We start from the raw sequence: 27,407 nt of genomic DNA on the forward strand, positions 1-27,407 counted from the left end.
AAGCTCCTCTGCCGGCAGGGGCAGCGCAGGGCAGCTCCGCTTCGGGTCCAGCCTGGACCTAGCAGCAGAAGAGGGGAAGGGGGAGGGTCGGCTGGGATCTTGGAGGGCGACCGGGGCCTCGGGTTTCAGCCCAGGTCGGCGGAGCCAGACAAGATCGGAGTGGCGTGGCCCGCCTCTCTTCAGCTCTACCACGCTAGTTAGGACCGACTAATTAACTAGCTTCCGTCATTCATCAATACGCGTTTTATTGGGCATCTCGCGAGCGCCGTGCCACGTGCAGCCACCGGCGGGCGGCCGCGGTCCCGGGGTTGCAAGGATGCAGGGGGGTGAGCCAACCCTGCGGTGGGACTAGGGGAGCGCCGAGGCGGCGCGTTTATTGGAAGATTGGGGACCTTTTTCACAGACGTGGACACTTAGACCTGGAGTGGAGGGCTATCCCCACGGCCACTTCGGCAGGACTGAGGAGTCTTGGCCTTCGCAGGGGTGCACCCCGACGAGGTAGGGGAGTGATGTTCGGACTTGCGACGCAGGACCGAGGCAGAAGAGAGGACACACACGGCCGCCTGGGGCAAGCTCTGGGAAGGGCCAGGAGTGATCCATTCCGCCGTTCTGGGCGTGCCCGCGCGCCGCCACTACGTCCGGGCCCTCCTAGCGTGATCCCGCACGCGCGAACCGCGCCCCAGGGCGGAACTAGGGAGTGTGGATCGACAGCACGGCCGGACCGTATCGCGAAGCACAGCGGGACGGACCGCGGAGGTCCGCGCAGTGAAGCAGCGGGTTGGCTGCCTTAGCCGTAGCTATGGCTGCTACGGTGCTGGGATCTACCGCGCGCGCTCTGTGCTCGTCGTGCTGGTGAGTACGGACCTCAGACTCGACGCGGGGTGCCCGGGGCACACGCGGGGGACTCCGTACTGGCTAGCACAGGCCTTGCCTGCGCTTCCTCTGCAGCTGCCCTTGTCCACGGATATCTAAGAAGGTGGCAGATCCCGCCTCTTTCTGTAGCTGAGAATTCTACGATACTGGCTGGCAGGACCTTGCAACTGCTTTTGGGTGTGACCCGGGGATTTTGAAAAAGCTCCCTCATTGACCTTGCTGTCACATCTAGAAGTTTTAAGTGCTTTAGGTTTTGAGGGCACTGTTAAAAAGAAAGGGGAGGTTGGGTTTGTTTATTGGGGGAAAATGAGATATTTATACATACTCTTATCTCTTTCAGGCGACTGGGAACTTGGCAGACACAGATTAGAGACACCCACCAGCGAGCCTCATTGCTGTCCTTCTGGGAACTCATTCCCATGAGGTAAACTTAACTGGGGCGGGGGGCGGGGGGCGGTCAGCAGAACATAGATAGGCACTTGAATAAAACAAAGCAAGACTAGTCTTTGGTTTACAAAATTAGTAGCCTACAAGATTTCTCAAGTTAAATTTGGCTAGATGTTTTAATGTCTTTTCAACATTCTCTGTTATGCTGTGTCTATAATCAGAAAACAAAAAATGTAAAAGTAGTTTAAACAAAACTTTAATTAGCTTTGAATGGATTCTTGTGTCTTAAAGGGCAAAGCATAAACTTCTGTTTCTCCATGGACCTTCCATGTCTGACTCCCTGGAGAAGTGAGGGGAGGTGTGAGGACCAGTTTTTCCACCTGGAACTCTGGATGCTTTCGAGAGACTTGATTCAAGAAATCTGGTCTTGCTGCTAAGAGGATTTGATTATTCCTAATAGTAAATTACCACCATGGGAAATGCATTCCTGAGTGTAAATTAGACTTTTGTGAATACTCTAGGATGAGAACATTAATTAAGAAATCCCTCAAAGTAGGGACATGCCAGTCATTTTTATGCTGTTTTACTCTTACTGAAATCATTCTTATAAATCAGAAATTCATTTAAGATATGAGTAATTAGCTTCTAGTTCATCAGTTGGTATTTTCCCTTTTCAAGGCACACCTGTACTCTAGCACCAAAGATGAGCACTTCCCTTTAATTTACACCCTGATGACCCCTGAAGCTTTTCTACCCCTTCCTGGGTTGACAGTGCCCACACGGTTCTCACAAGGACCCTGGGGTGGGGGACATCTCCCTGCCACACTCGTTTTACAAGGTCAGGGTCATGTACACACAGTCCACTCCCCAGTGAAGAGCTCAAAGCTTGGGGTACTTTACCTAGTGCCATGTTTCAGGATGTTTGTGAGACTGAAGAGGAAAATTTTTAATGTTTGCTTTATCCATTAGAGCAGAACCTCTGCGGAAGAAGAAGAAGATAGATCCTAAAAAAGACCAAGCTGTGAGAGACCGTTTGAAAAAGAGGATCCGACGACTAGAAAAGGCTAGCCAGGAGCTAATTCCCATTGAAGATTTTATTACACCTGTGAGGTTCTTGGATAAAGTGAGGTAAGGGTCCTCTAGGGTTGAAGTCCTCAGGGCAAAGGAGTTCATGGCCTAAAGGTGATTGTATCTGCAGTTCATGCCAGTGATGGGAAGGGGTCAGTAGGCTTAGGCTGACTTGGGCTGAGTCCTTTTCTCCTTGATTATGTCTCGCAGGAGTTGGAAAATATTCCTGGGTGGTGCTCTTGAATGGCTGAATGTAGGAAAGAAACTCAGAATAATTGTCTGATAAGCCAGACCAGAGACTTGAGTGAAGTTCTTATCAGCGCTGCTCAAAAATTCATAGTTGTTCTTTTGGAAGAGGTTGTATTTGTGACTGTTGACTTGGGCCTTGGGTCTGCAGGCACTGCCCATCCTGGTGGCAGAATGCCCTTAGCCTCTTGCTTTGTGATGCACATGCTCACAGTTGTGTGTGCGCAGGATTACTGCCTTATAAAAGTATGTGGTATCTGTAAAGTAGCAGCACCTTGCCATACAAGTGGGACACTGCAGGTGTCATTTGGTACTCTGGGGCTGATAATAGGCTCTCGACTCCCTGGGATTTTGGCGTCTGTTTTCATTATACCATTTCATTTTTCTCCAAAGTCACCTCTTACCAAAAGTACTCCCTAAGAAAGAGGAAGTGCTACCATAGTCTCCTCCGAGAACCAGTGTCTCTTATCTTCAAGTAAAGCAAATGTCACTGGCTCGTTGCATCAGTAGCAGCTGCCACCACATTGAACATTCCATTTCTTAATTTGTCCCAAACTTTCAGTTCCTTTCGTAAGTTCCATCTGTGTCTGGCAGGGAGTATGCACAGGCCATAAGCAGTCACCCAGACTCCCTGGTCAGTGCTGCCCAGCTCACACCTTTGGATTTGTGTGTTCCTAGACAGCGGCCTCAGGTAGAGCTCTCCTTTGAGGAGGCTGAGCGGAGAGCTTTGCTTCTGAAGAAATGGTCCCTGTACAAGCAGCAAGAGCATGAGATGGAGAGGGAAGCCATCAAGTCCATGCTTGAGGCTCAGCAGGAAGCTCTGCAAGAGCTGAAACTCACATCCCAGGAGCTGCATGGGGAGGCCATCAAGAGGGACCCCAGTCTGTTCCCCTTTGAGAGAGAAGGGCCAACTTACACACCACCAGTCTCCAACTACCAGCCCCCTGAAGGCAGGTACCACGACATCACCAAGGTATACACACAAGTGGAATTCAAGAGGTAGAGCTGGAGGCAGCTGTCTGAACACTCTGCCCTTCAGAGCCAGAATGACCAGGGCTCAGGTCTGCTTGTCACAGTGTGAGCCATGCTGAGAATAAATGTAAGTGTAATCAAGTGTTTCTTTGTGTTATGATGGGGTCAAAATTAATTCATCTGAGGATGGATACAGGTGAGAGATACTGTCCTTCCTCACCAGGTACTGGGGAGAGGATGACCAAACCTTGACCATTGTCCCCCAGTAAAAAGGTAGATGCCAGTTCTGTGGGGCAGATGCCCCCAGCAGGAGGCATAAAATGATCCCAAGAGACGGGTGAAGGATGTGCAGGCTGTGTGCACTGTATCTTCATGGGTAGGTCAGGCAGGACATATGAACTTCTTCACATCAGCAGCAGCAGGGCCAGCTTCGAATTTTAAGCTGGGGAGGGAGGCTGAAGAAGGTGGAGCAGGCCAGGGACACACTAATGAACAAAGCTGCTGTGTCCCGCAGGAGGGTGGGACCGCTGGGGCTGAGGACTCTTACTTGAGTACTGTTAGTCTGGGATGGTGGCTGTATTAGGGTGCTGGGGTTGCCAGAACAAAGTGCCAGCCTGCATGGCTGGTTTCTCTGAGGGCCTCTCTGGCCTCTAGATGGCCACCTTTTTGCTGTGTCCTCACGTGGTCATCCCTCTCCAGCCATGCGGGGTTACGGCCGACCTTAACGACCTCACTGTAACACTGTCTGAGTACATCGGATGAGAAAATTTAACAGTCCCAACAACTAAAACTGTTGATTTACATTTCAGCTTCTCTTTTAACTCTAATGTGTAAAATAGCCTTTGACATACTCCACATTTTCTAAAAATGACCAGGGGAAATGTTAAGCAGACCAAAATTCCAGGTTTGGGTTTCTTCAGCCAAGAATCCATGAACACTTTTTTTTGAAGGTGGTGTGTCCTTAGCTGTGTGCAGTTCTTAAAAACTAGAATCTCACCTCCTGTGAGCCTAGGAGGTGCAGCATGCTGGTCTAGAGGTACGCCCCATCTGTGTCTGCAGAGGACCTGAGCGAGTGAGCGGGCCATAGCCAAACCTGTGTGAGCAGTGGCTGGCCATGCATGGTCCTCACCAAACCAGGGCTAGGCAAGGTGTTCTTGGCAGCACGACCACTTAGTTTCCTCATTCTGACACCTCTGTGTGTCCCCAGGGGTCATAGCTACCACTCAAGACTTGACTTGAGAATTCTAGACCTCAGGATGACCATCTGCTGTGCTGCTGTCCCCCTGGGAGGTGGGCGGGAAGAGCATGAGACAGCCCAACCTGTAGCTCGCAGCAATTTGCGATGGCCCTTGGCTTCCTGAAAGCTGTGCAGTGGGCAAAACTGTCTTCCAGAGCAATGGCAGCAGGGGGCCGGGAATGCAGGTGAGGGCTGGGCAAGTAGCCCTGGGGATGTGGTGCTTGGTGTTTCAAGCCAGGCAGAAGCTCCCAGGTACTACTGGAACGTTCAGGCAAGTCAGAGTCCTTAGGGTCGCATACAACAGCCCCACTTGAAACAGACCAGAGGAAGCTGTGCAAAGGTGCTTGTCACTTGTCTTTCTCCTCCTGTGGCAGAGGGAGATGCCAGTCTGCAGGGGGGCTCTGCCTTGGGGTCCACACCAGGGTGTGCTTTCGTGCAGCCTGGACTCTCCTACGCTCGCTCTCACAGAGGGACCGCTGTGCAAGGGAGACCTTGGTCACTTCACACCTCACATGCCCTTGTACCTCCCTCCTCATCAGCCACTTCCCAAACACAGACAAACAGAACGTATGATACACACCACTCTAAAACTCTGCTTCCATCTAATGCACCCTGGCGATTGTTCCATACTAGCATGCACAGAGCTAGATCATACTTTATCCTGCGCTACTGTGAGAAACTACAATTGACCTTTGAACAACATGGGGTAGGGGTGCCAACCTGCCCCATAGTTGAAAATCTGTATACTTTCAGTTGGCCATCTGCACACACAGATTCCCAGTTGTGGGTGGAAAATACAGTTGACCTCTGAACAACACAGGTTTGAACAGTGTGAATCCACTAAAAAAAAATCCATAATAAATGAACCCATGCAGTTTAAACCCATGTTGTTCAAGGATCAACTGTACTGTGTAGATCACCATAATTTCACAAATATCTTCTCTCAGGTCTCAGGGCTTGATGCCTTTGGTTGACCTGATAAGATTCAACTGCTAAGGCTACTTGGGAGCTGAGCTGGAAGAAAAGACAAGAAAGAGTCTGAAAGAGTGGCCCAGGGGAAGGAAGACCAGGTAAGATACACATGTCCAGGGAGCCCTGGATGGGCAAGGAAGAATCCAGACCACAGATGCCACTCTCCCCAAAATAAACACACATCACAACTGTGACACGGCTTCCTGGCTAGGTGCCAGGAGCTATGCTGGCCTCTTTACACATGTTAATTTCAGTTTTCTTCTTAAGCTCTATTGTCTCAAATAGATGTTTTTGTTCTTGTTTGAAAAGTGATCAGGAACCCAAAGTAGATGTGAAACACTCCCAGACCTTCACCCCCGAGGTGAAGTTAGCAGCGTCCCCCACACACTGTTAGGCCTAAATTTTTAGAGCCATTACATGTTTCCCTAAAGAGGGAGTAATCTTCTACTGGCTAGTGTATATTTTCCACTTTTTTCACCAAGGCATCTTTCTGTGCTCGGATATGTTAGTAGCTACTGTTTTTAACCAGGACATGTTCCCACCTATTCTTTAATGGCTATGTAATACTCCACTGTGTGGAAGAAGTTATTTGGTCAAATGTCTGTCGGAGTAATTTAGGACACTTTCGGTTTTTGCACTATCACAAACAGTGACAAAGTGGCCATTTTTGAACTTTTAACTGTGCTCTGTTACCCAATTACTTCCCTAGTATAAACTTCTAGAGGTAAAATGGGTCAAAAGGTATGCATTTGACCTTAGTCGGAACACTGGACACCACCAATGCTGCGCAAGCACTCCTGCCTCCCCAAACTCCTACGGACGCCTCCGACATGGGCTAGGTGGAAACCACCCACTCTCATTTCAACTTCTATGCCAGGCCATGGGGGCTTTCTTTTTGAATGAATGCCTTCTTCGTGTCCTCTGCCTACTTTTCTATTCTAAAGTCATCTCCATTTTTCTTACTGATATATAAGAGCTCATATATATATATATATATATATATAAAGGTTACTAAATCTCTTGCCATACAGGCTACAAGTTATCTTTTCCATTTTTTTTGGACTTCCACTTACTATAGATTTGTCACATTTTCTTTTATACAGTAGCTTGGTTTCTGTATCAGTTTGTTTCTTTCAATAATAAGATACACTTAACAACATTGAAGCAGCCACCAGTCCTGCAGGCTACCCTTCCCCAGGTACCTCCCCATGCACCCTCACAGCTTCTATCCATCTCCCCACCCACAACAGCTCTGAGGCACCACTGTGCTCTAGAATGTAGGTGCTAGGAGTGTAGGTGCTCTGTTCTCAACACTCCTGTATCCCTAAGAGTGCCCCACAGGATCAAATATCTGCTGAATGCATGGACAACTAAAACCACCTCCTTACTGGTCTCTGTGCGCTCCATAATGTACTCTCCCACCCTGGCAGCCAGACTGATATTTTAAAGGTACAAATCAAATCATGCTTCTCAGCACACATTTAGGCTAGAATCTAAGGGTGTCCAACCTTTTGGTGTCTCTGAGCCACACTAGAAGAAGAAAAGTCTTGGGCCACACATTAAATACATTGCAACATGTAACCACACAAAAAATTCTCAGTATGTTGTAAGTCAATTTACGATTTTGTGTTGGGCCGCATTCATAGCCATCCTGAGCCTCATGAGGCCGGCGGGAGGCAGGTTAGACACCCCTGGACGCCCACCAGGTGTCTGGTACCTTCCCAGCCTCATCCTACCCTTCTACAGTCCACCCTCCTTCTGCTCCACGTTCCTGGACCTTGTTCCTTAGCTTGATCCCCTGAGGCTGTAAGAGGGCTGCTAAGGCTGGTTCCTGGTCTTTCAGGATTCAGCAATATCAACACCTTTGCAGGTAAGGGGACCCTCCTCTTTTTCCAAACCAATCTATACCTCTTTTCCTTCAGTGTCTGAAAACCGCGTTAATAGACTAATTTTTGCTATTTCTCGAAAGTAAGAAAACACACAAAAAAAGGGAGGTCTCCGGCAGTGCTCTTTTCCAGAGTCCGGGGACCTGGGACGTGGTCGGGATGGCCTGTGCACTAGGGTGCCCCGCCATCCGCCCAGGCAGCTCAGCGCCACCCCCGGCATCCCGGGCGCACCTGGGCCTCGGCGCTCCGTCGCTCCTCCCACTCGCGGCAGCTGTCCAGGTCGCGTCGCCATTGCTCGCAGGCCGGCCGCTCGCCGTGGACGTAGTAGTGGTGCAGGAAGTGCCCAGCGCTGCGGCAGAGTTTCCACTCGGCGCGATAGGCTTCGCAGGGGCGTGGCGGCTGCAGTGAGAGATGCACCTAAGACGGGCGCTGTGCCGCCCACCCGGAACCGGTCCCGGGAGAAAGCTCTGGTAAGCTGGTCACACGGTCTGACAAGGTCTTGCAGGTCCCTGGTGCCCACCACACTTACCTGCCAGCCGTCGCCCTCAGCCATGTCAAGAGGAGTACCAAACCCTTGCCTGCTCAGCCCTCTAGCCAATGAAGATTGATTAGGCCAACACCACGTGAGAGACCGAGGAACTCAGATATGACGATTTAAATCCTCGCCACCTCTTTCAGTCGCGCCAATAAACAAGACATCTAAGTGGGGCAGCCAATAACAGCTGGGGAAGGTGGTGCAGGCGAGGAGGGGCGGAGCCCTGTGGATGGGCGTGTGCCAGCAGGGTGAGGCTAAAAGCCAGCAAAGAAACAGTGTAGAGGACGTCCGCCTGCTGCTGGGCAGGCGTCCCAGCGCGCACAGCCACGTTAAGTTGGCTGTTTCTGAAACCACTCAGGCCAGTTCTTTTCAGCGGCTATTATTTCATAAATTTCAAAGATTGGATTTATTGTAATTACGTAGTGTGCAGTAAGCACATACTGTTGCGAACCTGCCAAGTCTACTGCTGTAGTGTCCACTCAAGGTCAGAGATGAACTCACAAAATAATCGGGGTTGCCTGGGGATGACATATGTTGAGGGTTGAGTATCTAGGGTGCCGGATGAACTCCGGAGGGAACCTAGGATGGAAGTGAAGGGCTTTCTGAGCAAAAGAATGGAGGCTGTGACCAGCACGATACAAGTCCAGAGATGGCTTGTATGATTAGCAGTGAAAACTTTGGAGACAGGAAGTTCCACAATAGCAATGCAATGGTTCCCTGACTTCTGCGAACCTAATCATGTGCTGGGTCGTTGCTGGGCCCCCTCTAGGACTGAGACTGGGTCAGAAGCCCAGCAAATTGCAATGTTATCAGGAGTCCTGCCATGTTGGCTCACAGACCAAGCTTGGAGAAGACACTGTGTGACAATAAGGCTGCAGGCCAGGGTACAGCAGTAATGACCAGAACATTTGCTCCAGGTGACCCCACTGTGTTACCAGATCCATCAACTGGGGTCCACTCCTGTCCAGAGCAGAAGAGTGCATCTCCAGCAAGAGAACAGTAGTGATTTCAATGCATATACAGTAAGTGATGCTTAGTTCAGACAAAAACCCAAGGCCAGCTTCTTTCTTTATTGTGCATAAATGACAATGTGTCAGGCAATGAGACCCTGACAGTAGAGGCTGCCTACCTAGCATGGGCTTCCACATTTGCTGGTGAAGCTGAGACCCCTTAAGTAAATGGTCAGGTAGGTCACAGTAGCACTCCACATTCATCACCAGTGGTGTTTTGGGCCACAAGGCCCAGTCCTGGTCATCATGACAATCATCAATGCTTATTCACTGAGGTTACATGGGTGGGCTCTAGGGCTCATGTCCTGGAGTGGTGCATCCTCTCCTCCTCTGAGTGCTGGGGGGAGCCCTGTGCAGAGGACCCCTCTGCCCACAAACAGCAGATCTGGTACAAGGTGGAGACCCTGCTGGGCCTGGCCATCCCCACCCCAGGGGTCAGAGAGCCTCATTCCTCCCTACATTGTCCGGGAGAAGCACCCCAGAACAGCTCTTTTCTAACAGCAGGATGGAACGAGGGTCTCCTGCAAGCAGGCCTTCCTCCAACTCCTGGTCAGTGTCCCCATCATCAGTTCGTGTTGGCACTTAATCAAACATTTGGAGGCAATCCAGGTTTTAGTCATTCCCTGTTTTTATTTGAAATTCTTCATTTGGAATTATTTTCAAGGGACAAAAAAGATTAATGTAACTGGATTAACATGTCAAAAGATCTCACTTTATAGAAAGTGAGGATCTGAGACCAAGACAAAATAAAGACAGGCCAACAGAACCTTGGATAACTTAGTACTTTACACTGGGAGTGGGGGATTGGGGAGGAAAGAGAGGACTGTTATCTTTAGCTTTTATTTATTCTAATATTCACATCTGTGCTTCACCACGAAGGTTTCCCCCACCATAGTTATTTCCAAATGAACTCTAAAAGTAGAAATGCTTTCAGATCAGTTTTTCCTTCTAAAGAATGGTTCTTCCGGGGGGGAAAAACAATATATAAAATAAATACTTAAATTGCAGCCAGAGTAATGGAATAACAACTATTTATAGAGCACAAATCTATTTAAACCACTTTTCTCTAGGCCAACAGCAATGTCTAAGCTACAGACTGACAAAAAAGAAAGGATAAAAGAGAAAGAACACAAGTTAGAGCAAGTCAATCCCCTCCATTGAGTTTTATCAGGAACGGGGTCTCTAATTCTGCTGAGGCGGTGGGAGAGCTCCCAGGGGCTGAAAGCAAGGAGTGGCAAGGCCACCTTTGGGACCTCAGGACAGCTTTCTCTTCCCCCAATTCAAGTACGTAAAGTCCTGCTGTTCCACTTCCAGGTTAAACTCCACATTCTTAGGTAACTCTAAACAAAGCTAAAGTGACAGAGCATTCTCTGCGGTAGTCTCATCCCTGTGAGAGCCAGTAACTAAAAGCCATTATGCTGCAATTGGTGATTTTATTTTCCAATCAGCTAACAGTCCCAACTTATGGCTTTCTTCCCTTTTTACGCAATGACTGCCCTTCTCCAGAGAAAGCGACGAATCTGCCTCCAGCTTCATCCTGTGTGAAGATAAAATACTACTTTCAGAAACTTCTTGGAGGTTTATAGAAAATGCTTTCTTCTGTTACTCTTGTATTGTACCATCCACATTTTCCTTACTTCCACATTATTCATAAGAAATGTCTTTGAAATAAAAATACAAATCAAAATCAACTAAATTGAAAACACAACCACACAATCACAATGTGTCTATCATAGCCTCAAAAACAGCAGATATCTTTTATGTGTTTGTGTTGCTAGTTGGTCATCGCTAGAAAATAAAACTCATTACCTATGAAGTATACTCACCTCTTCAACCTTTTTGATTAATGGACGTGAATTTCTGATGAAAGTGATTTTACCAAGTTTAAATTCATAATTGGGAATTCCTCTGTAAAAAAGACAGAAGATGAGAAATTTCAGTTCCAGGAGAAAAGAACTCATATTCTTTTTTGACAAAGAGGAAGGCAAGCCAAAGAGATGATGAGTGTCCTCCTGGCGATTCTTGTTCTGCAGTATGTGGCTGTACTGCACGCTGCCCTTGGCCAGCCCTCCAGGACAGAACCAGTAGGCAACTGGGTCAGGGGCCTCCTCCAGACTTGGGGCCTGGCCTGCAGTGAGGGGTCCCCTGGAGGCTTGGAAGGCCCTCATCAAATCTGTCCTCCAACCTCATGGATCACCCTGGAAAGGGTACACTTGCACTAAACTCATTTCACTCCTTCAGACAGTGGGTAAAAAACCCATTTCTAGCATTTTTCTTCTGCTGTAACACACAGTAGACGGGTGTTATATTTCATCCCTGCCACCACTGTGACAGCCACCAGGCAGGGAATTGGCTCCGAGTCCCTGGATCAAACAATAGAAACACATCTCACTGAGGCAGCTCCTGCCTCCTGCTTGAGGGAAGTTAAGGTATGTGACTTGATGAAGTCACGAAACAGAAAAATAGATTACTAGTCCCCCAAGGACAGGAGGTTGGGGGGGGGGGGTGGAAGCGATTCATCTACCCAGCCAGTCTCTTTGATTCAGGCTTTGTCTCCAAAGCTGGAGTGCGCCTGCCCACCCTAGCGGTCTGGCACAGACCCTCCTTAGATGGTGATAAAGCATTAGGCTGGGGCAGAGATAGGGTAGACCCACCTTTTAATGTCTCCAGGCTTGATTGGGGAAGGGCTGGGCTCTACACCTTTTTTCTTCCCATCCAGTCTATTTCCGGAGCCAGAGAAGGCCTAGACAGGCAAGCAGCAGAGTGTGGGTGCACTGAGCCCCGAGACTGAGCACATGCACGCCCTTTGCTGAGACCACTGAAGGGTGACGTCACCCAGTCCCTCAGGATGGGCAGCTGAGAGCTCTTGACTGTGAGCAGCCCCTCAACTGCTGTGAGCTGAAGGGAGCCTCCTGGCCCGAGAGCAGCCATCCCCCAGAGGCAGCCGGTAGCCAATAATAAGCTGAAAGGCCTAGCCCTGGCCTTTGCAGGGCCACCCAGTTTGGGGCCCTGTGGTGGGCTACAGCCTTTGCTGCAACTGCCCCACAGCTCCGCTTTCCAATCCTGCCTCCTCCACTGCCCCCCAGTGCACCGCTGCCCTCACACAGACCACCCCCACGTTTTTCCCAGGGAGACTGGCTGGCGGCAGTGGTGAAGGGCCACGTTACAATTTACCTTCAAACAGTGCTGGCGAAAAGAGGACATGTTCTTAGAGAAAAAGCAAACACAGTCACATTGGCGAATCTAAGTGAAGGGGGTATGTGTGTCCACCATACTATTTTAACTTTTTGGTAGGTTAGAACATTCAAAAGGAGAAAAAGTTGTGGCTGCCTTCCAGATTTGTTAGAAGGATTCCACAAGAAAGTGGACGTCAAGTGCCATAACAGACGAACAGATGCAGTGGCAGATACATGCGTGTACAGACACCCAGAGGCCCAATCCCTGCTGGGTCCCTGGAGCGTTACACAGAGTGGCTGGGAGGAGCGGACAGCACGGCAGTAGCACAGGAAGTAGAACACGTGGCCTGGTACTCACTCGGAAGCCCAGCTCTCCGGCATAGCCACTGTGGTCAGCCTCTCCTTCCTGCCAAGGACAGAAAAATGGGAGATAAGCTTCCCAGCAGCGACACCCCAACTTTTCCTTTGGGCCCCTCATTTTTATCACTGTCTCTGCACCCAAACATCTCCTGGAGGCAAGGCTGGAAGAAAAACAGGGAATGTGGCTGCAATGACCAGTAGAGGCCAAACATGGGCCAGCAGTCAGGACAGACAGATTAGGGCACACTCCCGAACCCGATTACCAAAGAGGACACCAAACCTGCCAGGGTGAGCAGGGAAGGTGGGGAGAAAGAACTCACAGTTGATTCCTCATGCTGGACTTGTCTTTCAGGTTCTTTGTAGCCCAGTGGAGCATCAAAATCCACCTGCGTTCCCAAGGTGAAAGTGAAATTGTGAGACATGGGGGCACTCAGACTCCCCTAGCTTGGCTGTCTGTAACTGACAGATTTATGTGCAATTGTAAGAAATAACACAGAAAGATGCCCTGTATACTTTTCCCAATGGGGAAATTTTTATAAAATTATACCATAGTATCACCAGGATACTGACATCTACACTATTCAGAACTCCTGTTTTACAAGAACTCACTTTGCAAGTTCTCAAAATTTATCACCAGTGTAGTTCTGTGCGTCCTTGCCCACAGTCAAGATACTGAACAGGATAACCCCTTCGAGTTATGCTTCTATATCTAACACCCACACCTTTACTGGTGGCCCTCTCCACCTCCCAGAGCCCCTTGCAACCACTATGCTGTCCTCTCTTTCTGAAGTGTTGTCATTTCAAAATGTTACAAAAATGGAGTCAGCGCGAACCATTTGGGATTGGCTTTCCCCCCTCAGCATCATTCTCTGGAAAGCCACTACGCTATTGTGTCCCAGTAGTTCCTTCCTACTTGGGAGCTGAGTAGCATTCCTTAGTTTTTTTTTTAATTGAGGGCTTCCTTAGCTTTTAAGAACATTCACTCCTTGGCAGGTCTGAGATGCCAGTGGATTCAGTCATCTCAGAACTACGGGCAAGTCTGCTACCTCCACTGGCCCTGAGAAGGATCGCCAGGTCAGCAGCCTCCTCAAGATGTTCTGGTAGCATTTTCCTCCCCCCTCACCCAAAGAGTCCCTGGGGCTGTGTGACAGTGATACCCATCTGGGACGCTGGCCTGCAGGGGCTACTGAATACTTGTTTCCCCCAGGCCTGAATGCACTGTAAGCAGCAAAGCCACTCACATTCATGTCACACTCGATGATGGACACGGCCTTGTCAGGCTTGGTCTCCATCACCCGTAGTTCGTAGATCTGTGGGAAGATAAAGAAATCAGCTGGACAGTTTCCCGGCCACACTGGGAGTTGTACATCATTCGCGTCACTGCGGCTCCCGACCAGGGGCTTGCAGACATATCACTCACCTCCACGACACCCTCCTTGGCCACACCACTTGCTGTGACAATGAGTCTATAGGGGTGGACTACCTTGATGCCTGCCCATCATTCAACAGAAGCTATTTCCCAAAAGTGGTTCAAATTAGGCAAGGGAATTATGAATCAAATTGCAAAAGACATTTATAACCTTTATCCCAGAAAGTATACTCCTAGGAATTTATTTTTTTCCTTAATCTTCACCCAATGATATATTTTACTAGTTTTAGAAAGTGGGGGAGAGAGAGTGAGCAAGAGAGAGAGAAGAGGGAGAAGTATCGATAGGCTGTCTCCCATACGTGCCCCAAACAGCAAGTGAACCTGCAGCCTTGGTATGTGCCCCGATTCCATGACACTTGGGTGTGTGGGACAACACTCCAACCAACTGAGGCACCTGGCCAGGGCAGGAATTTACTCTAAGTAAATAATTAATACACAAAGAGAAAATTCTAAGGGTGCTCACTCCAACACTGCTAAGAGTAATATATGGTCAAAGTTTAGTCATAGGTAGATAAGTTATAGTCACCAGTGGAATACAATGTAGCCAAAAGAAAATAAATGAAAAAACCAATTATGGTGCTATGTGTCTAGGATAGTTATCGTGTGTGTAAAAATATACATTAAAAACACCCAGAGGACAGGAACTAAGAGTATCTAAATCTGTTGTTTTCAACATCACTTTAAGTTATTTCTGTTGACCGAGAGTATATGCCTTGCTTTTGTAATGAACAGTCCAGATACTGCCATCACTTAAAAGACCTAAACACTGGGGGGAAGCCACCAACGTGAAGTGAGAAGGCTCAATGTGCCATGTCTGTTTTTAAAAGCCTCTCCATGATTGAACAGAGAGATTCTTGAAAACTTCCCATGTTTCTCGTGAGCCCACCAACGCAATTAACAACCTGGGTTTGATCCGAACAACAGGGTTCCACCAAAGGGCCCTTTAGAGTATCCAGTCTCCCATGCTTCCATATAGCATGTAATTCATTTTTCCCTTTCAGTCCAAAAATATAATCAATTTAGTTATATTTAGCATTACTACCTTAATATTAAGAATGACATTAAGACTATGTGTAATTAAATATGAAAGCTTATAAAATCAGTTAAAGTAGACAATACCTAAACTGTTCCCCCACAAAGCTAAAGACAACAGGATTACTTCTTAATTTTAGAGAAAAGTGTGATTCAAACCCCAAAACTTGAAAAGTGAGGACTCTCAGTATCAGATGCTGCAAAGAAAAGGGGCCGCTGGAGAACACGCCAGATCCCTACTCTGACACGGGGGCAGTGACTGTCTTCTCCACCCTGGAGGAAGGGACTGGCTGAACCACAAGCCCCTGTTCATGGCCATGAGGGCCCCAGTCCCCAAGGGGATGGGAGAGTGTGTGAAGGAGCTAAGAACTGGCCTCAGAGAAAAGGCACGCCAGGGCCACGGTCACTCCTGAGCACTAGGCAGTCTACCTTGACAGCAACTCTGTGAGGGTCAATCATGGTCACTGGCGCAGTGGACAAGGGATACACACATCACTGCTCCATGCCTCTTAGGATGGCCTATCAGTAGGACTAACAACTATTTCACCTTCCCTCAGACAAGGTGCCACAGAAAATGAGTAAGTGGATGCTTAGTCTTGAATTGTGGGAAATCATCAGTCACTATGCATGAAATAAATGAGAAACGGAGGATGAAACATAGTATTTCACTTTCCAGCTAAAGTGTCTAGACGCAGACACCTAACAACTATGAAATCATGGATGAACAAAAGTGGTGTTCAGACCTGAAAAACTCGTGCCAAGATGGACAAGCCCAAAGGACCTGAGAAAAAAGGAAAAGGACGTGGGATCCCATGAGGAGAGGTGACCTCAGGTGGCATTATCACTCGGTGACCCAGGCTCTGCTTCCAGGTGGACCGCAGCACCAGAGGCGCACTGCACGGAAAAGCTCCAGGAGGGCCTACGTACTTCCAGGGGAGGAAACCACAAGGACAAGGCCTCAGACTGGACCGTTTCTGTGTCCTGACAGCCTCACAAAGGCTCATCTCAGATTTTAGGAGCAGTGTAGACCTTTCTAACTGGGGCGCAATCAGCAGCACACCTTTCTAACTGGTGTACCATGATACAGCGATGTGTGATTAACGGGTATGACAGCGTTATGCTTATTCACCTATAAATGTAATCAATCAACCAATCATCAAAACACAGTTCCTGAATGTAGTAAAGGTCTCTAAAAAGCAAACAGCAGGCAGCAATTAGTTGACAAAAACCAGGTACAACAGATGGATGCTTCTTTCTCTCTAGGTGCTGCTGGCCCCACGGCTGACACACTCACCTTCTCATTGTAGTTGATGGCAATCACATCCCCAGTGGTCAGACAGGCAAAGTTTCTCAATGCATTTTCTAATCTGCAGACATGGTGTCAAGGCAGAAACATAAACTATGGCTTCAGAATCCGCCACTGTGACATGGTACATCCCAGAAAGGATCTTAGAGCCTGAGGGAGAAGCCAAGCTGTCTAGGTTCACTTTCTTGGTCACGCAGCCTTCCATGGTGACAGCAACTTTGTAAAAAGGGCCTTGTGTAGACTGATGCCTTCGCTCCTTATTTGAAATGCACACTGCAGGAGTGCCCTGTCCTTGACTCCTCCTGATGACCCCTGAGCTGTCAAATCGGATCCACTGGGCCTCTGAGGATGAAAATGGCTCCTGCGTTGCTGCTCTGTGTGTCTTCCACATTCTCTGCTCTATGCTGACTGCATTTATCCAGACTGTCAGCTAGACCCGGGAGCACTGGGTTGTTGACTCTGATGATGAAAGTAATGCCCTTCCTCTGTAGACTAACAAGTTAACTATGAGAGAAATTGCTTCTGAAGGCAATCCAGTGAGAATGAAACTCATGTAAAAATTCAGAGAAAAATCATGAGGGGCTACGATCACAGAGGCAGGCCCTGCTCTTCGACACTGACAGCCAGACAAGCATCTCCAAGCAAAGCTCTGAAGGACAAGGTAATGAGACTTAGCCACAGGACACTGTCCTGCCTGCAAGATGGGAAGCCCCCACCACTGACTGCCGTGAGCAGAGCCCAGCACCCTTGCATGTCCAGGACCTGGCTACAGGGGGCTCAACACGCCACCCCACAGACACATTCAGAAGACAGGTCGACATGACCCACCTGTATCTTGAACACGGCTGGAAGCAGGCTGTTCCCAAGCTCATGCCTGGGGAGAGTGTACGAGGGGCGGGGGAAGGTGGGGGCAGGTGGAGGCAGCTTTTCTTTAACTATTGACTTGTTTTTTCCAAACACGCATTTTTAAAAACAAATAGGTGATAAAGTAGCTACTCTATACCATAATCTCAACAAGCCAAACTGGGGGCTCCAAGTTATTGTAGCCCTCACACAGCTCACCCTTTACCCACACTGGTCACTCCTTAAGTTATAAACACACACATATGGCTTATGTTTAGAAGAGAACCTACCAAAAAAATCACTAGAACCTAAAACCTTTGCTTTCTTGTTGCCGAGAGAAGACTTACTAAACCACTGCTCCCCACTGGTTTGGAATGAAAAGCCCTAAGCCTGGGTAAAAGGGAGTAGCAAGTTCACAGACACCAGTGCCTCATGAGGGTTGGGGGCTGAGAGGCAGACCAGTTGGCCCCCTTCTACAGGACACACTAGGCTTTGTGCTAGGTGTCACAGTCCACCTGAAGGAAGGGATCCGGTTTGCCCGTGAGAAATACACAGAGAATACAGAAGAGGCCCACAGAGTGTCTAGTGCACTTGTCAGGTTCAGGTCCACGAGTTGTGGCAGATGTGCTGGTTGAATGTCATTATTCTCCAATCACAGTAAGTATGTGCTTCCCAAAGTAGGCACACGTTTAAAAAAGCACTGTGTTTTGCCGACTGCCAGTACACCCCTCTTTTGTTTACAACCCTTCTCGTCTCAAAAGGATACACTGCTTTAGGGTTGGTGATGTCTAGGAAGTCAGGACTTTGGGGCTGAAACTTGGAGTAAGTTGCCACTTGAAGGTTGACACTTTCCACCTGTACCAGGCCCCCTTCTTCCAACAGCAAATTCTGCATCATCTAAAGGAAAAAGAAGGATACATGAGGCTCCTGGAAATCAAATGACCAGCAGGACTGTCACCAACCCATACGCTGGGCAGGCTAAAGCCTGACATACAGGTGGCTTCTTCCTTGGGAGCCCATTCCAGACTGACTCACCCTGAAGAAGCCCAGGAGCCTAGGTGGGATGGAGCCTGCCAATCACCCAACAGAATGCTTATTCACGGGGTTTGACTCAGTGGCAGCAGCTGAGAAACCTCAGGCAAACACCTACTCTTGCTGAGAGCTGGAAGGCCAGCTCAGGAAGAGGTGAGCCAGCAGCTCGCTGCTACATAAAAACAAGCATCCCAGGGATGTGATGTTTCTCAACAAAAAGGATTCAATTAGTTTCCTGGTTCAAAGTGGTCTAAGAACCTAGACAAAGGGCTACTGAGTCCATGGGTTGGAGAGGGAACCTTTGAATCTAGTGTACCCCAGCATCACCCCTCCTCTCTCACCTCTAGAGAGGGGCCATGAAGGGGTCTCTGCAGATCCTGAGTTGCCTTGGGAAGCTGTCACTGCCCAATACTTCAGCCACCCACCATACTCTACTGGATGAGCTGAAGGCCTCCAACCCTGGAGGGGCACCTCCAGACACACAGGAGGCAAGTGCTGGGAAGGACAAGTGAGCAAGAAAGCAAGCTGGGTCTGGGCTCTGAGATGTAAGAGATCCCAGTAGGATTGAGACTGTGAAACAGCACAACACAGGCCAGGCAGCAGGTGTGATGGAGTGGAGGTCTCCAGGGAGAGGCTGGCCCTGCCTGGCACTCCAGAAGGGCCAGTGCTCTAGAAAGGGGTTGTTTCTATGGCAGCAAAGTGTGTACTTTAAAATAAAGGTTCGGTTATAGGCGAGATAGTAAACACACACTCACTGCAACAGAGTTTCTCGTTGGGGGAGAAACTACTAGAAATAGGGAGAAAATGTATAAAAATCTAAAATTCTGTACTTAGATCATTTAAAAAATGCTCCTGCTTTATTATCTTTAAAAAGCCTTACCCAGGAGCTCACAGGTAAATGGCATGGATATGGTGTCTAGTCTACTAGTTAAGTAACTATCAAAGAAAAAGCTATTCCAAATGCCCTCCCTCACTCTTACTCTGAGGGAAAGACACTTGCACATGGTTGTGGGCAAGGGGTATCCCTGCCTGAGGTCCCAGCCCCAAGACAGACTCACACACTCTCCAGAGACCAGGACGGCCTCACTCACCCAGTGTGGCAGGTAGCAGATACCCTCGTCAGCCACAAATTCCAGCACACCGCAGTGTGTCATGCGGTCCGAGTTCTTGTTGGTCAGTTTGAACAGCATGGGGTAGGTAATGTTGAGTCGGCCTGAAAACAAAAAAGGCTATGTGACAAGGCTTCTGCAAGGGAGAGAAACCCTGTTCCCCCAACAGGCTCCCCTAGGAAGCAGCCTCTTGGGCACCCGCCGTGGATATAATAGCCTTGCCCCACCACAGCAGGCACTTGGACCCTCATGGTGCTTAGCCCTTCTGTGCCTGCCCACCCACCACACCCCACATTCCCTGTGAGATCACAGGACCTGGCCAAGAACTCAGAAAAGTTCAGTGACTCAGGTTCTCAGCAGCAGCTTATAGTTGTGATTTCCTGAAATTCCAATTTTAAAAGGTGGCATGTTCACTCATTTGCAAATAATTTAAGTGCCAAACATGTGCTAGACAAAACTTCCACCTTCGAAAGTTCTTAGTGAGCAAGCAGAGAAAAAAACAAGTGCACCCAGATGCAGTGGTGCTGTGGGAAGGGTGGGGCAGGAGGAACGGGGCTATTCTTAGAGGGTGTCCTCCAGTCAAGTCACAGTGGGAAGGCCAGGAAGGGAATTCCAGGCAGAGTAAGCAGACTGAGCAACGGCACAGAGGGGAGGGGAGCCCAGCAGAGCCCGGCCAGTTCAGGAATGGCTGACAATTAGGTGAGACTGGGGCACAGGGACAGAGTATGAAGCCATTAGGAGTGGAGGAAGGCTGGGACACCATGCAGGGTGACTAATACCAGTCAGCAGTGTGGACTCCCAGTAGGGTCACGACACAGTACTTTCCCTCAGAGGGTGAGGCCACAGGGAAGTAAACAGGACTGCTGGCATGATGACCCAGAAGTGCAGGGGACACGAAAAGGAGTGGCTACCAATGGGGAGCAGGACCCAGGAGAGTCCAGGACTGGGACAGGCCCTCACTCAGTCTTCCCATTACCCATTTTATCTACAGAGAACTAAAGCTTGCAGGTTCAGCAACACGCCCAGGATCCAGGGCCCAGAAGTAGTGATGCTGGGACTCAACCCAGGCTACTGGCCAAGTCCGGGGCTTAAACCCACAGAAGCCCACTTTGGCCTGTTGATTTAGGCAAACACAGCAACAGAAGTTTTCATTCAGCAGTCAGGGAGGTGAGGCAGACTCCATTTGGGACCCCCTAAAAATTCTGGTAAAGCAGACTGAGCAACAAACTTGGGTGTGACACCACAGGTAGCAGAGGACAGCCTCCTGAAGTGGCTTGTCACTGCAGAGGCAGTGGTGGGCTTGGGCGTTTCCCCATCACAAAGGGCACTTGAATGCTGACAGCAGGTGGACAAGGGCACACAAGCCAGGCATTCAGGCCCTGGGGAACCTCCCAGCTGCCGAGCCATGGAAGGAAATGAAGTCAGACAGGGTGAACTGGATCACGCTCCAATCGAGGGTTCAGAATTCTTGTGGTTGGAAGAAAACCCTGTGTTCCTTGGTCTGCTGGTTTTCAAAGTGCATTTTGTGATTCAGAGAAATGCCTTGGGGCTCCCAAGCAGTCTGCACTTGCTCACTTACTCCAGCCCAAGTAGCGACCCTTTTTATAAATTTTGTAAGATTTCATTTGGACAGGTTCTCCCATGACTTAAAAGGCTTGAACAACACTGATCTAACAGACACTGGATCCGTCCCTGAGTCCAGTGCAAAGGGTCACACTGGTGCTCAGCTCCTGGATCAGCTCAAATAGAAAGGCAGGCTCTCTGGGGACCTTCACCCCTTCTGTTATCACAGGGACCTGTCTGAGGGACAGGAACCCCTCAACTCTATCTACCCACTGGCTGAGTGGAAGCCAGGATTAAAGGCTTCCACTGGGTGTGGCCATTGCTGCTGTTGGCATCGGTGAGAGCTAAAGACTACCACTTCACGCCTTCTGGTGGGTGTTACATGGGTTCAGGCTGTTTATAAACACACCCCAGGGTACTGCCTAGGAGGAGGTACTCCTGCCAGCAGCTCTGATGGACAGGTGCTGTGTGTCCCTGTTTAAAGATGAGGTCACTTAAGTTCAGATAGGCCAAGTCACTAGTCTAAAGCCAGGCTGTACAAGGTACAAAGTTCAAGCCAGAGTGACACCATAGTTGGCACCCTTTTCCTAGGTGTCCTAAACACCAAGTATGGGCCCTCCTGCTGGGGGCCTTCACATCTCCTGCTCCAGATGGGAGGAATTCACACCAGAAAAACCACTGACTTTCAAAAGGCAATGGCTGCACCTGTGATCAGGGTTTTCTGTGTCCAGGTGGAGTGGAGCCAGGGCATGAGGACTCCAAATTGCTCTCAAGGGATGAGGGGGTGAGGGACAGAGCCAGTAAGAGGGACAGCTTCAGGGGTAGAAGACTATTTTTGACAGGCTGCAGATGTACTAAAGCAGAAGGGGTAGAAATAAGGACTTGGACCGAGGAAAGACCCTTGGGGAGGAGAAGAGAGCCCTGCCACAGAGCATCCTTTTGGGAGCCAACCATCACCCTCTAAGAGAAGACCTACTAAACCCAGCCAACAGCATCCACTGCTCAGGCAGTGTGATAAGCACTGGTGCTGGAGGCTTCCTTTAGTACTGATGAGATCAGAGATATGGGTCTGGGGAGATCCCTCCCAGAGGGATCTGGATCTGAATACTCATGGCCCCCAGGGCCACCTCACAGGGGCATCCGTGGCCTCAGCCCTCACAGCCCAGCATGGATATTCCAGGGACAACTCCCATCCAGATGTGACACCCATCTTTATATTACCTCAATTCTCAAGTCATGTAGAAAATACTTACTGAGTTGATCGAGGGCTGAGGGTGGCATAATTACTGTGGAAAGAACATTAAAAAAACATTAGAAAATAAAAATTAAAAGGACAGAATAAAAGCCAAAATGCAGTTTTCTGTCGTATCTTTAAAATGTATTAAAAAGCACTTATATGGTAGCCAGAATTTAATAATGATCTTCCAAAAAGAATTTCACTTGCTGTAATTTATTTTGGGGAACCAAATGGCTACTAGCCATAAATCTAATCAAACTTGGACCCCCCCCCATCTCCACTCCAGCAAATCTGGGTCAAGCAATATTTTCACTGTAGGTAGATACTGTTACACATGCAAAATAAGGACTGTTGAAGATTATAAGCACTGTAGGTTGGGGGCAGGAAAAATTACTATTCAAAGTAAAAACAAGCACATACTCTTCCCGCCTTTCTCCACATCTGACCTGTCATTAGGCCCTGCAAGCATGGACACGGAGAAGCAGCGGTACTGTGTGGAGAAGCGGTTCTGGAAGACCCGGGGAATCGGGTGGTCAAACATGTTGAAAGAGAACTAGAAGAAAAGAGATGCCAGAGTTAGAACAAACAAAGGTACATTTCGTCTCATCAAAAGCCAGAACAGATCAGGGTTGTTATGGCTGCTAAACACTGTCAAAGACCAAGATGCATCGAACTCCTGGAGGACCACAGCGGCCTGCCTGAAGCCCTTTTCGGCAGAACAGTGAATCTCACACTTGTTTCCACCCTTTGTGCCGTGCTCAGTCTGTCGTCTGATCTAGTCCCCACCATCTTTAGATATTATGATCTTACTAAAATAACTGGGCACACTAAGTCTGTTCTTAATCTCTTTCAGCCACCCCCCCCACCCATATACATGCTGAGATCCAGGTAGGACTTCCACACATCTCTTGGACTGGTTACTGAAGGCCCCACAATCTCCTACACCTGCCATTTCCTCATCCCCCCCACATTCCCTCACTGGTCTGATTCCTCTGCCTGGTACATTTCCCCTCTCATTAACTAAAAAAACATCTATTTATTGAGTGCCCACTATCTCCCTGGCTCTGATCTAAGCACTAGGGGAACATCACTCCAGTGATGTCTGTTTACTAACAGAACAGGTACAACCTCTGCCCAGGAAGAGCTGACATTCAAGGGAAACATGCAGAAGAAAAACACCTGTTGTCAGGAGGTAATAAATGCTCTGAGCACAAAACAGGTTAAAGAACAGAGAGCTCCTGGAAATGCCATTTTAAGTGGGTGGTCAGGAAGGCACCCTACAGTGTCTGGAATGCCCGGAGAGGGAGCCAAGCAGAAAACCAGGGAATGGCACTCAGACAGTGGGGAGAGTGGCATCCAGTGTTTTCATTTCTTCCCCTTTCCTTTCTCCAGGAAACTTCTCTGCTCTGCCCAGGGTCAGGGCTGGTGCCCCTCCAGTGTGCCCTCAAGTTGTACACCCTGGCACTCCTTCCCTCCTGAGACATGGTGTCATCAAGAAGGAAAGATCCCAACTCTTAAAGCTGTGGCTTATGATGAAGTTTAGAAAATATGTTACATAGCAACCTGGGGTCTTCTCAAAATACTGCAATTATGACATTTCCAAAAAAAGAATATAATAGTACAACAGGGTCTATATCCAAAAGAATTGAAAGCAGGGTCTTGAAGAGATATTTGCATGCCCATGTTCACAGCAGTGCTGTTCACAATAGAGAAGAGATAAAAACAACAGAAATGTCCATTGATGGATGAGTGGGTAAAGAAAATGTGCTGTATACACACAATGGAATATTGTTCAGCCCTAAAAAGGAAGGAAATTTTGCATATGTTACACGGGTAAACCTCGGGGATATTATACTACGTGAAACAAGCCGAACACAAAAAGACAAAAGCTGGATGATTCCCCTTATACGAATTCCCTAGTGTGGTCAAATTCAGAGACAAAAAGTAGAATGTTGGTTTTGAGGGGCTGAGGGATGGGGAAATAAGAGGATTGTTTAGTGGGTACACAGTTTCAGTTTTGCAAGATGAAAGAGCTCATGTGAACATTATTCAACTGTACACTTAAAATTGTTTTTTTTTACCATAAGTTTTTAAATAGAACCCCAAATGACAAATATTTCTTGACTTGATTCCAAATATTATTAAGCAGAGGGAAAGCCATCTACTGACGAGTTTACTAGCAGTTCCAAAATTAGCAAAATGAATCAGTTATCTTCTTAAAATGCAACTGCAGCACACTCCTGCTTAAAATCTCAAATGGTTCTTCACTCCCTGTGTTCTAGCAGTTTTCAAGCCTTTGTGTCTCTTCTTTTAACCAACACCATCTTGGCCAGAAGCCAAACAAATGAAAGTGCTTCTGGATGAAAGAAGGAAGAAGAGTGGGGGCCTTCCTGAGCCCCTCTCATCACATGACCTGATGTAAACCATTTCTTCTCTTTGCAATTTGAAAGAGGAAAATAGGCAAAGTACTTAATACCCATACTAGCCTGCCTTCAACCCACCCAGACACCTGACTTTCTGCCCCTCCCTGCTGCTCCCCACACCAAACCCTCCTTTCCTTTATAATAAGCCCAATGCCTAGCATATTGCCTACCGCGCACCCGGTTTTCAATGTCTGTTAAGTGGATAAAATTGAGAATGGAAGTACAATTCGACACAGACACACTTAGGATAAAGTCTAATAATCATTCCTCGTTTTTACAAAAATGAACAGGCGACACCGAGGCAAGGCTGTGTACAAAGACGGAGCTTCACAGACAGGCTTGGTTTTAAATTTCCACTCCCCATTTTTGGGACCTAAACTATCTACTTCTTTGAACCTTAGTTTTCTCATGGTTAAAACGATAATTATCACTCCTGTCTCCAAGGGCACCGTAAGCTTTAGATGACATAGGTGTAACGAGGGACTGTAGGTGTTGTTTTTTTTTTTAAAAAAGAGCCGTGTAAAAGGAAAAGCGCCAGCAAATACTAGCTACGACTGTTACCTTTACTGAATCGCTTAAATAGCTGGAGACATGGTTACTAAAGCAGGCAGTACTGGGCTAATCAAGGAACTGGGGCACGAGCGGAGTGTCCCAGCTCACAGGGACCTTCCCCCCAAGCAGTCTTCCTGAGGAGCGCCTGATTCTGCTCCTCACCCCAACCGCCTTTCAATTAATTTGGTGTTTATGGAAACCCGTTCCGTGTCTACCACTTGCGAAACCCGTGGGTGGAGGCAAACATGGAAGGAACTCAAGTCCAACTGAGAAGAAAAGCGAACCACGTCTCCAACTACCGGGGATGACCCACAACTGTTCGTGGTCAGGGGTACGGCGCTGGCCCGACGTTCTCCGGACGCGCAGACGGGCCTGACTCAGGCCCGGGTGACTCGGCATCTCCCCAGCCGTCACGTCCGCCCTGCCGGGTCCCAATCCCGGCCCCAGCTCCCGAGCCCTGTCCCGCCGCGCTCACCATGATGGCGCCTCTGACACGCGGATGCCACTAAGTCCAGGGAACGTTAAGACCAGGGGCGGCCAACTTGCTCCCCTCACAGCCGCTGCCGCCTCAGTTTGGAAGTCCAGGGAAGCTCACCGGAAGTGCCGGACTCGAGATCCGGGGGGAGGTGTCTCTTTTGCCACGGAGCCGTGGCGAAAGAGAAAAAGGCAAGCAGAGGATCCTGGGTTTAAAGTTTTCCCGGGATGAACACTGAAGTACCTTTTCGAACTTGTGTCCACTTCAGAGGGATTTAAAACATTATTTAAAATTACATTTTGATAGTATCCCCCTCTAGGCGAATTTACTAGGGCCCATTTTCCTTACTGACTACACTACCCAAGATGCACTATAGACCTTCTGGTCTTTGCTGCAGCTAGTGAGGGCTCGAGCGGAAGTAAGCTACGCATCCGCCTTCGAAATAGACCAAGAGCCTATTGCAATCTGGAACTGACGCCTTCGTTCGACGTTTAAATATACTTAATTTTTCCTGGAGTTCTAGCCGGGGAGTAATAGGCTTCTCTGCCCAAAGTAAAGGTTTCCACAGACCGTGGGGTTTCTGGGTAAATAAGAGTCAGAGTGGTAAACTGTTTTCGTGGGGCACGTTGATGATGCGCCTTTGGGGAGGGACAGAATTTTCCAATCGTGAATGGCGGAGCCTTTGACGATTATGAACCAATCATAAAGAAAGAAAGGCGGGAGTTAAGTAGCTATTGGTTGGCCCCTGGACCAATGGGAAGAACCCTGATTTGGCGGGAGTCTTGACCCCAGCCGGGGCTCTAGGTGACTAAGCGTGAGCTCTGAGTGTCTGGCTGCTGTGGTCATGTTCGTGTCCGATTTCCGCAAAGAATTCTACGAGGTGGTCCAGAACCAGGTGACTCCCCCCTTTTTTGGGCCCCGAGGCTTTCGCGGGGAGGGGATGAAAGAGAGCCGCCGTGGGAGGATGCGAGGGGTCCGGGTTAGAGGCGCTGCGCTCAGCTCTCCCTCTCTTTACCCGACAGAGGGTCCTTCTCTTTGTGGCTTCGGACGTGGATGCTCTGTGCGCTTGCAAGATCCTTCAGGTGAGCACTGAGGACCCTGGGAGGGTGGGAGTGGGCTAGATGTGAGAGTGCAAGGTGGGCACGGGCGGGAGGTGGAGGGGCATAGAGTCTGCAGGGAACTTGGTGGGGTGGGGAACATGGAGGGAGGTGAGGAGCAAGGGAAGAAACCCCTTCCCAGGTGAGAGCCCTGGTTGGGTGGGGCTGGAGCAGCAATCGAAAGCTAGGGAGGGTGACTTTTGAGAGGTCGCCTCCCTGGCGGGACAGTATTGGTTGGATTAGGAAAGGATTAGGCGAAAGTCAGGGAGACTAGGTAGTAGTTTTGCATAAACTAGGCAAAAAAATGACTGCATTAGAGAGACCTGTAGTGGCTTCTGAAACATGGGGTTTGAGACAGAAGAATTGGTGACAATCTAGGGCATAGTGGTACCATAAGCAATACTGGAAATGCAGGGTAGTCTATTATGGAAGGAAGGTCATTGGTTAGATTTTGAATATGGTGTGATGGAAGTTTATGTGAGCTCTGATCAGACCCTTGCTTCAGGAACTACTTCCAAGCAGACCTAAAAAGTTCTGATCAGTGTGGCTTGGTTGGTGTCATCTTGCAAAGCAAAAGGTCTCCAGTT

The 27,407-nt window shown here is 48.8% G+C and overlaps 4 protein-coding genes across 4 annotated transcripts in view; 2 read left to right on the plus strand and 2 right to left on the minus strand.

Annotated features, from left to right (window-relative positions):
- Nucleotides 1–16: 16 nt before the first annotated feature.
- Nucleotides 17–3,687, plus strand: MRPL40 (mitochondrial ribosomal protein L40). The gene is made up of 4 exons (XM_037141591.2): nucleotides 17–852; nucleotides 1,214–1,297; nucleotides 2,230–2,388; nucleotides 3,253–3,687. Exons 1-4 carry the CDS (start codon nucleotides 800–802, stop codon nucleotides 3,575–3,577), a joined length of 621 nt encoding a protein of 206 aa, XP_036997486.1. The 5' UTR covers nucleotides 17–799; the 3' UTR covers nucleotides 3,578–3,687.
- A 73-nt stretch (nucleotides 3,688–3,760) lies between these two features.
- On the minus strand, nucleotides 3,761–8,314 carry CUNH22orf39 (chromosome unknown C22orf39 homolog). The gene is made up of 3 exons (XM_037141604.2): nucleotides 8,171–8,314; nucleotides 7,873–8,040; nucleotides 3,761–5,259 (listed from the first exon to the last, which is right to left on the minus strand). The coding sequence occupies exons 1-3, from the start codon at nucleotides 8,192–8,194 to the stop codon at nucleotides 5,131–5,133; spliced, it is 321 nt and encodes a 106-aa protein (XP_036997499.1). The 5' UTR covers nucleotides 8,195–8,314; the 3' UTR covers nucleotides 3,761–5,130.
- A 1,696-nt stretch (nucleotides 8,315–10,010) lies between these two features.
- Nucleotides 10,011–25,930, minus strand: UFD1 (ubiquitin recognition factor in ER associated degradation 1). Its single transcript, XM_037141579.2, has 12 exons — nucleotides 25,724–25,930; nucleotides 22,694–22,826; nucleotides 22,290–22,322; nucleotides 19,456–19,577; nucleotides 18,099–18,229; nucleotides 16,478–16,550; nucleotides 13,964–14,032; nucleotides 13,043–13,108; nucleotides 12,721–12,768; nucleotides 11,841–11,929; nucleotides 11,013–11,094; nucleotides 10,011–10,723 (listed from the first exon to the last, which is right to left on the minus strand). Exons 1-12 carry the CDS (start codon nucleotides 25,724–25,726, stop codon nucleotides 10,649–10,651), a joined length of 924 nt encoding a protein of 307 aa, XP_036997474.1. The 5' UTR covers nucleotides 25,727–25,930; the 3' UTR covers nucleotides 10,011–10,648.
- A 221-nt stretch (nucleotides 25,931–26,151) lies between these two features.
- The window catches only part of CDC45 (cell division cycle 45), a 29,837-nt gene continuing 28,581 nt past the window's right edge, over nucleotides 26,152–27,407 (plus strand). Inside the window, exons 1-2 of the mRNA XM_037141567.2 lie at nucleotides 26,152–26,618; nucleotides 26,746–26,805. Coding sequence (XP_036997462.2) covers nucleotides 26,568–26,618; nucleotides 26,746–26,805 — 111 coding nt within the window. The 5' untranslated portion in view covers nucleotides 26,152–26,567. The remainder of the gene's footprint in view (nucleotides 26,619–26,745; nucleotides 26,806–27,407) is intronic.

This window comes from Artibeus jamaicensis, unplaced genomic scaffold, assembly GCF_021234435.1.
Source record: "Artibeus jamaicensis isolate MK-2021 breed Jamaican fruit bat unplaced genomic scaffold, CSHL_Jam_final contig_1128, whole genome shotgun sequence".
Classification (NCBI taxonomy): Eukaryota; Metazoa; Chordata; class Mammalia; order Chiroptera; family Phyllostomidae; genus Artibeus; species Artibeus jamaicensis.